Source organism: Hevea brasiliensis, chromosome 16 (genome assembly GCF_030052815.1).
Source record: "Hevea brasiliensis isolate MT/VB/25A 57/8 chromosome 16, ASM3005281v1, whole genome shotgun sequence".
Taxonomy (NCBI): Eukaryota; Viridiplantae; Streptophyta; class Magnoliopsida; order Malpighiales; family Euphorbiaceae; genus Hevea; species Hevea brasiliensis.
In genome coordinates this window covers 47,493,468-47,502,410 of record NC_079508.1, presented here as the reverse complement: position 1 = coordinate 47,502,410, position 8,943 = coordinate 47,493,468, and the positions used below count along the sequence as shown (strand labels likewise).

The following is an 8,943-nucleotide window of genomic DNA, read 5'->3' as shown; positions in this document are numbered from 1 at the left end:
ATAATTTCTAATGGAGTTACGTATTTTAACTTAATGATATTATAATTATATCCAATAAATTAAAAGATTCAAGTTCATATTCAAATCAGAGTATCATCTAACAACTCATTGGTATAACAGAACTAATTCTTGCTCAGTCTGTCTATACTCTGGATATCTGGCTCATGGGACATGTACACAGAAAAAATCTTGAAGAAACTACTGTGGGCAACAGGAAAAGATTTGGGTAAGATTACGCTAAGTGAAATATCCACCTCTTCCCTCGCTCACTAGCCCCCACCAACCGTTCGATATTTTGCGCCCTGCTAATAAACAGGGCACCAAAAGCGGAGACATAAGATTAAAGGCTATACAAAATAGGTTACTTTCGGAGTTAGGTTTAGGGTAGGTTGATTGGGAAAGAGAGTGAACAAAATCTACATAGAACTTCAGAATCACGCAAACGAGCTAGCTTTGATGATGCGAGAATGTGCATGTGAATATATAGAGAGTGAGGAGGGGGGCCTCGTGAGCCGTGCATGGAGCAACTCATCAACTTGTCTTTGGGAGTGAAAATTTTACCAACCCAACACAACACGCCACCGCCTCGCTTCCTTCCCTAACACACGGACTGAAAGTGAAAAAAAAAAAAAAAATCTACGTTAATTTTGATATTTAGGAGTTGGGAGCCGAGGATCCTACATTCATGGGCACATCTGCCTCTTCTTAAGATTCTTGAGAGTCGAGAGAGGTTGAACACTGAATCATGCAAGTAATGAGTAATCATAGCATAATAATCGGCATGTTGAACTGGGTAATTGAAAAATTTTATGCTGACATATTATTAAAGATGAAATTTATATATTAAATAAATAAAATTTATATATTTATATATTAATTTTTTTTAAATAATTTTTTAATATAATTATTTACTATATAAATTTTTTGTGAGTAAAAAAATTACACCAAAAATATTTTAAAATTTTTGATAGAATAGTTATGTTAAAGAATTTATGGCATTGTGGTTTAAATTTATTATTTACAAAATATAATTTAAAAATACTTTAAAAGCTATTTAATTATTTAAAATTATTTTTTAATATCTAACTAAAATATTTAAAATAATATTCTTTCAATAACAATTCAAATAGTAATAGCAAATAGGTTTTTAATTCAATTAAAATGAAGAAATTTCACATTCAAATTCCCTACTTAATTATTTTAGTTTTAAACTCAAAGGTTTATTTTAAATTTTCACATTCGAATATTCATTCATCATGGTAATTGAGTCTTTGGGATAGAAAACACGAATTTTAATAAGATATTAGACTTTGAATATCTTTGTTTTTTTATGAGGAAACAAATTAAGCCGAAACTTAAGAGTGTAAATGAACTAAGCCGCTCGTAAGCTATTCGAGATTCAGTTCAATAAAGGTTCAGCTCAGTTCGATTCATTTTCTAAACGAGCGTAGCTCTAGCTCGAATTTTAGGGTCGTTTAATAAAGCAGCCAAGCTCGAACTTACCAGTATTTTGCTAAAACTCGAGTTCAAGTTCGGCTCGTTTACAAGCTCGTGAGTTGGCTCGTTGAATAGGCTCGTGAGTTCGCTCGTTGAATAAACTCGCGATCTGGCTCATGAACTAACTCATGAATAAGTTCGTAAATAGACTCATTTTAAGGCTTGTTTATAAGTTCGTGAACTACCTCGTTTACAAAAATATTTATATTAATAATTGTAATTTATAATGTTGTAAATATATTTATTTTATTTATTACTGTTTTAAAAATAATATATAAAAATATATTATTTAAAATTATAATATAATTAATATATAAAATATAGTTATTTGTAATTTATTTTGTTAAATAAAGTTAATTTCTATAAAAATAAAATCAGAATATTAAATATATGATCCTAATATAATAAAATAATATATTATTAAATATTATATTATTATATAAGATTATGATATAATCAAAATAAAAAGTGTATTTATTAAATATAATTATTTGTTTTTTAATTATAATTTTTATAAAAAATAAAGTTAATTTTATATGAGAAATAATTTAAAATATTATATATATATATATATATATATATATATATATATATATATATATATATATATATATATATATATATTAAACACATAAAAATTATTTTGAACTATTTTATCAGTATTAAATAAATTAAAACTTAATTACGATATTTTGGTGGTGGTTATACGATTTAAAACATGAATTCATCTCTCTGTCTTCCTCTTTCTCTTTATATTTTGAACTTTTAAAATATTAACCTCTAAGTTTAATACTAATCTATCTAACTTGTAACACCTCTAATTTTTAAATTTATTATTTTATGGGTAATTATTAATATTTTATTTTATTTAAATTTTAAAAAAATTATTTGAAATTTTTCGAATTTTTGAAATTGGGTTCGATTTTTCGAAAATATAAAACTTTGGTGATTTTTAAAAAATTAATTTAAAGATCACATAGTAAAACTAAAAATATATTTAGACCCTACGATTTTTTTTGAGTTTTCTAGAATTTTTTCGAAATTTTTGGGTCTCGTTTTTTGTCCGAAGGCAGAGTAAAAAATTTAATTTCGGGTATCTTAAATCGAACCGGTCGAATCGAATTGGACCGGATGGGACCTGTTGAATCGGACCGGCCCTTTCTTCTTCTTTTCTTCTTCCTCCCGCACGTCTCGACGCTCTCTCTCTCCCTCATTTTTTCTCTCCTCCCTCCCCCTCCGTGCCGACCACCGCTCTCCCACCCCTCCCCGCGCCATCGCCGACATCCCCCCCCCCTTCCCCCACTGCCAGCAGGCCTCCAAGCCGCCGAAAAATCGAGCAAACTCCTCCCTTATGCGCACGCGATGCTTAAACTTCCTAGGCCGATTCCAGGCAATCTAGCTACCAAATCGGACTGGGTCTTATTCCAAAATACATCTACACCTCGAGAGCTTTCTATAGACATCAAGAACACAAAAATCTATCGAGCGATTTGTCCAATTTTTGCTCGAGAAGTTTTAGCCCATTTTGAATTTCGGGCTAGATTTCTCGAAAACCGTAAACCTCACAAAAAATCTAAGAGTACCGGAGTGCTCCACTCATCGAGAGCTTCGCGACAATACCCATTTCAAAATTTTTTCGATACCATTTTTCAGTGGGTCCTGCGAGACTTCGCAGTGTTTTTCTGAATATTAAATGAATTTAGAAAATTTCGTAAAAATTATATACTAACCCTCGTGTTGGGCTTCACGTAGGTACATTCAATTCGCGAAAATTCGACAGTTGCTTGGGTCTACAATTTCGAGCTGGGCAAATAGATTACCGAAAAAGCTTTAGAATCGGGTTGAGAGTATGGACTACCCTACCATTTTCAGACGTCCCGGACGTGTCTCCAGGGTCCCGAACCCGAACCCTCATTTTTTTTAATTATCTAGTGCCTAATTTCGAATAAAAATCTATAAAATATTTGTGATAGGTTAGAAAAATATAATTCCTTTTGCATTAGCTTAATAATATTGCTAAGGACCGCGGAGCAAAATTTTAGAATTTTTAGAGCTCATTTGGATAGTTTTTGCAAAAAGGGATAATTGTAAGGACTAAATTGTAATTTTTTAAATTGTGGTTGTTGACTATTTGGGTGGACTTAGGAGGGGCCATGTGATATGATTGAGTTGTGGATATGTGACTTGTGGATATAGAAGTGCATTTTGAACCCTTTTGCAAGTTGGGTAGGTCCTAGGTATAGGGGAGACTCAGCTGGATTTTCGGCACGACTTAGGGTGTCTTTGATCTTTTCTAAACTTGTATTGAGTCAAATATATTAAAAATTATAATGAAATTTGTCAGTGAGCCAGGACAGCCTTCCTCCTCCGCCCAACCGCCGCAGTGACCTCGGTTTAAGTCTGTGAGTAAAATATTAATTTTAATTATAATTTCAATATTATTATATATTCAAGCATGTCCATGCATCACTTATAAATATGTATCTATGTAGTTAAACACTAGGCACAATTTATAATGCATTCTTAATTGATGAAGTACTATGGTTGTTGTTTATGGTAATTTGGAGTAGTGTACGTGCGTTGGCGTGCGTGTGGTGTGTGGTATTGGATATGGATAGGACGGGTAGACGCGGCTTGAGAGACACTCGCTGGGACTCGGTCCTTTATGGATAAGTAGAGGTAGGCACGGCTTGAGAGACACTCGCTGGCCCTCGCATTTGGTTTATTAAGCGAAAGCCCGGTTTGAGAGACACTCGCTGGCAGATGTTGGATTAAGAGAGCTGTATAGGGGATCAGCTCCCATATATGTACTGTTTGAACAGTATTGGGTGTGTGAGTACTCAAATTGCCTTTTTACTGTTATGATGTGATTTGTATGAAAATTGTGATGATGTTGCATTTCACTCCTTAGGATGCATTAGCTCTAGATAGCTATAGAAATTATAGTTAAAATTGGTATTTTACTCTCTGAATCGAATGCTCACTCCTATTTATCTTATTTTTCCAGGCTATAGGAAATTTCTTGTTGAGTTCTAACCTGTCTCTCTCCCTCGCAGGTCATCCATTAATATTTATGATGTTTGTATAATTTTACTAACTCCTAGAATTCTGCATGTACTAGAAATACTTACTTGATTTGGGTTTGTATTATAATTGTTATATTGGACCTGTAAACGTATTAAATGCATGTATGACTAAATTGGATGAGGGAGTTAAGCTCCCAATTGATTTTATGATATTATGAGTATGTGGAGGGTGAGCTGAGCTCTCCAAATGATTATATATAGTGTTTACAGGTCGAGCGAGTTAAAAACTCCCCATTATATAGTCCATATTATGGTCGGACTCTGTCCGGTTGAATTCTTGAATTGAGCCTAAAATGGGCCTTAGGATTGGGTTGAGGAATAATTATACTTACTACGGGTCTCGGGGGCTTTAGGCTGGCCCAGGTCCTAGTGCCAATCCAGCCTATAGGTTGGGTCGTGATATAACTATTATTATTACTTTCTCTCTCTTTACAGTCTCTCACATATTTTTTTTCTATTAGCACTAATTAATCTATCCATAAATTTTTACTATGTATACTATCATTTTTCTAGTATCTATTTTTATAATATCTCTCTTTAAACTATAAACTTTTAAAACGTTAAAGTTTAAGTTTAGCACTAATTAATCTTTCATACATATAACTTAAATATATGTTTTCATAATTATTATTATACTTAATATTAATTGTCTACTTATTACATACAAATTAATTTGTTCATATATTGAATAGAGTATTAGTAAAATGTATAAAATATCAAATATAATTTGACAAATTAAATAATTTAATATATTTAATCTTTTTAAACTTATTTAAATAATTTAAATATAAAAATAGTAAAAACTCAAATTATAATACATTTATATAAAAAATTAATAAAAGTTATTAACGGTATGAATTAATTAATAATACAAAAAGTAATATATTTTATCAAAATAACATTAGAAAAATAAAATAACAATTTAATTATAATTATATAAAATTTATAATGTAATTTTAAAACTATTTAGTTTTGATTTAAAACTATATAGTTTTGAATTGAAAGAATAAAGAATAATTAATTTCATTTGAATTATGTTGGTATTATAATTTGTGTTATTTTAAAATAACCTGCAATGTGTTTTAAACTATTTTTCTTATTATTTTCTATTATTATGACTATAGATTTATGTAATAATTTATTATGAAAATAATTATGAGTTAAAATAGGTATAATAATAGTTAAACTCGAGCTCGAGCTCAAGCTTATCGAATTTATAATTGAGTTTATCGAACTCAATCGAGCATGACCTTATCGAGCTTGCGTTCGAGTTTATTTTAATAGTTTAATGAACTTGATGCAAGTCGAGCTTGAATTTGGCTCGTTATATAATAAACGAATTCAAAACGAGCCGACCTTGAATTGAGCTCGAACTTAACATATTTTAAATAAGTTAAGCTTGAGTTTTAATGTTAAAGCTTGAATCGAGCTCGAACCTGAATCAATATTAACGAACTAAGCCTTAACAAGCCAAAATTCGACTCGGTTCGATTTGTTTAAACACCTACTGAAACTGAACTCGTCTCGCTGACCAACTTTGACCGGTCTTCTCTAACCAATAATAAACCCTGATGAGATTTTGATTACTAAGATATACGCAACTCTTAAATAAAGCCCACCAGTTTCTTTTTAATTACATCTTTGCCCCCGCTATTTTCAATTCTAAAAGTGCAAAATCCCTTCCTCTTCACTCCTACCCGTAACACACTACAGCGGCACATCTCACCTATTTAAACCAAACTCTGCTTGCTTTATCCACCACTCTCTCAACTCTTTTCGATCCCCTTCTTTATCTTCTCTGCACAGTGCTCTCTCTTTCTTCTTTCCCTTTGTTCTCTCTGTCAATGGATTTGTCTTCAGCTTCTTTGGACTCCAGTTGGTGGGTGTTTACACTCCCAGCTATGTTGCAGACCCAAAACCTGTTAAATCCTTTGTTCTTGTGGTTTGTTTTTATGTCTTTCTTGGTTATTACCCTTTCAACTTGGGCATTTTCCAACGGTGGCCTTGCCTGGAAAAATGGTAGGAGCCAAATGGGTTGTGTTTCGATCCCGGGTCCTCGAGGCCTTCCCTTCTTTGGTAGTTTGTTCAGTTTGAGCCATGGCTTGGCTCACCGTACTCTTGCTTGCATGGCTTCAAGACTTTCCGCCACCCAGCTTATGGCTTTCAGCTTAGGGTCTACGCCTGCCATTGTCAGTTCTGATCCTCAAATTGCTCGTGAAATCTTGACTTCTCCTCACTTCGCAGATCGTCCCATCAAACAGTCCGCTAAGAGCCTTATGTTTAGCCGAGCCATTGGGTTCGCGCCAAATGGGGCTTACTGGCGGCTGCTGAGAAGAATTGCTTCAACTCATTTGTTTGCACCCAAGCGCATGGCAGCTCATGAGCCTTGGCGCCAGCTAGATTGTGCTGCTATGATACGTGATATTCATAATGAACAGTCCCTCAATGGAGCTGTTCATCTGCTTAAACACCTTCAAAATTCTTCTCTTAATAACATTATGGGGACTGTTTTCGGCAAAAGATATGATTTCACAAAATATAACGAGGAGGCTAAAGAATTGCAAGAACTTGTTAGGGAAGGGTTCGAGCTCTTGGGTGCTTTTAACTGGTCTGATTATCTTCCATGGCTAAACTACTTCTACGACCCTTTTCACATCAAAGAAAGATGCCTAGCACTTGTTCCTCGGGTGAAGAAACTCGTAAAGAAGATTATAGAAGAACATGATCAAAGTAAAATGCCTAAAAAGCTCATTGATAACTCTGATTTTGTTGATGTCTTGCTTTCTTTGGAAGGAGATGAGAAACTTGAAGAGGATGATATGGTGGCTGTTCTATGGGTTTGTATTCGGTTCTTTATTTCCTTTGTTCACCAATACACACCCAAGCAAATACTGAGTGTGTTGAGTTTTATTATTTGCAGGAAATGATCTTTCGAGGCACTGATACTACTGCACTTCTAACTCAGTGGGTGATGGCGGAGTTGGTTTTGAACCCTGAAATTCAAGCCAAGCTTAGGAATGAGCTCGATTTCGTTGTAGGAGACGGGAGCGTCACAGATGCTGACATCCCTAAATTACCCTACCTTCAGGCACTAGTCAAGGAAACCCTACGTGTGCACCCTCCAGGGCCCCTCCTATCATGGGCCCGATTGTCTTCGTCTGATGTCCACCTCAGCAATGGCATGGTCATCCCTAGTAACACAATTGCAATGGTCAACATGTGGGCCATAACCCATGACCCGATAGTTTGGGATGACGCATTGGTGTTCAAGCCGGAAAGGTTCTTGAAGAGTCTAGGTGGTTCAGACGTGGATGTGAGAGGTGGTGACCTCAGGCTTGCACCATTTGGTGCAGGGCGTAGGGTTTGTCCTGGCAAAAACCTAGGGCTTGTGACAGTGAACCTCTGGGTGGCTAAGTTGGTGCAGCATTTTGAATGGGTTGAGGACGCTGCCAACCCAGTTGACCTCAGTGAGGTGTTGAGGCTGTCTTGTGAAATGAAGAATCCTCTCTCTGCCGTGGCTGTCCCCAGAAATGGAGTTAAGCTTTTCTAGGGTTTACGCTTTGATCCAAGAATTGAGCTGGTACATGGCAAAATAAAAAAAGATAATTTGGGATGAATATTATATACTATGGTTGTGAAAATTAGAATGTCGGTGAAATGGGTGGCATAGTAATTAATGGTGTTTGGATGTTAATTAAATAAGTTGTTGAATTAGTCTGGTCTTTCACTTTTGTTTTTAGAAGAGAGTGTGTGTCTTATATTGTAAGAAAAAAGTTTGACTATGTTTGAAAGAAAGTTCCTAATTATTATTATAAAAATGCATATATGATATGTCCAACTGGGTCTTGCCTTTTGTTCAATAGAATATTGTGCTACTTAACTAAAGGCTCACATGTTAATGGAATTAAGATATTTTTAATATTTCACATAAATTTTAATTGAGAATTTATTTATTAAAATTTAAAAGTTGACGTGTGTCATTAGACGTTTCAAAAATTTCAAATGCTATAAGATTTCTTTTTTAATAAAGTTTAGGGTGACTTTATGTATCTACCCTTAACTAAATTTTATGCCTTACTAGAAAGTAAAAACAAAAATTAAATTTCTATAATTTTCTAGCAGTCCCTTGGTCGACCCCTTGTTCTCATTCAGAAATATTTTATTAAGAAAAATGTAGAAAAAAGAAATTTCTCTAAATTTTCTTTTTTAAAGATAAGGAATTTTATTTCTCAACTTCTTGAAATTAACTCAAATATGTTATAATCTATTTAAATTACACAAATTAAATTTTGATAGTCTTTTAATCCATTATAATGGGGTTTTGAAAAAGAAAATGTTATTAGTTATATGCATTTATAAA

At 33.6% G+C, this 8,943-nt stretch overlaps 1 protein-coding gene across 1 annotated transcript; it reads left to right on the top strand.

Moving 5' to 3' along the window:
• Positions 1–6,326: 6,326 nt before the first annotated feature.
• LOC110649587 (cytochrome P450 78A7) lies at positions 6,327–8,395 on the top strand. The gene is made up of 2 exons (XM_021804207.2): positions 6,327–7,420; positions 7,504–8,395. The coding sequence occupies exons 1-2, from the start codon at positions 6,428–6,430 to the stop codon at positions 8,131–8,133; spliced, it is 1,623 nt and encodes a 540-aa protein (XP_021659899.2). The 5' UTR covers positions 6,327–6,427; the 3' UTR covers positions 8,134–8,395.
• The last annotated feature ends 548 nt before the right edge of the window (positions 8,396–8,943 follow it).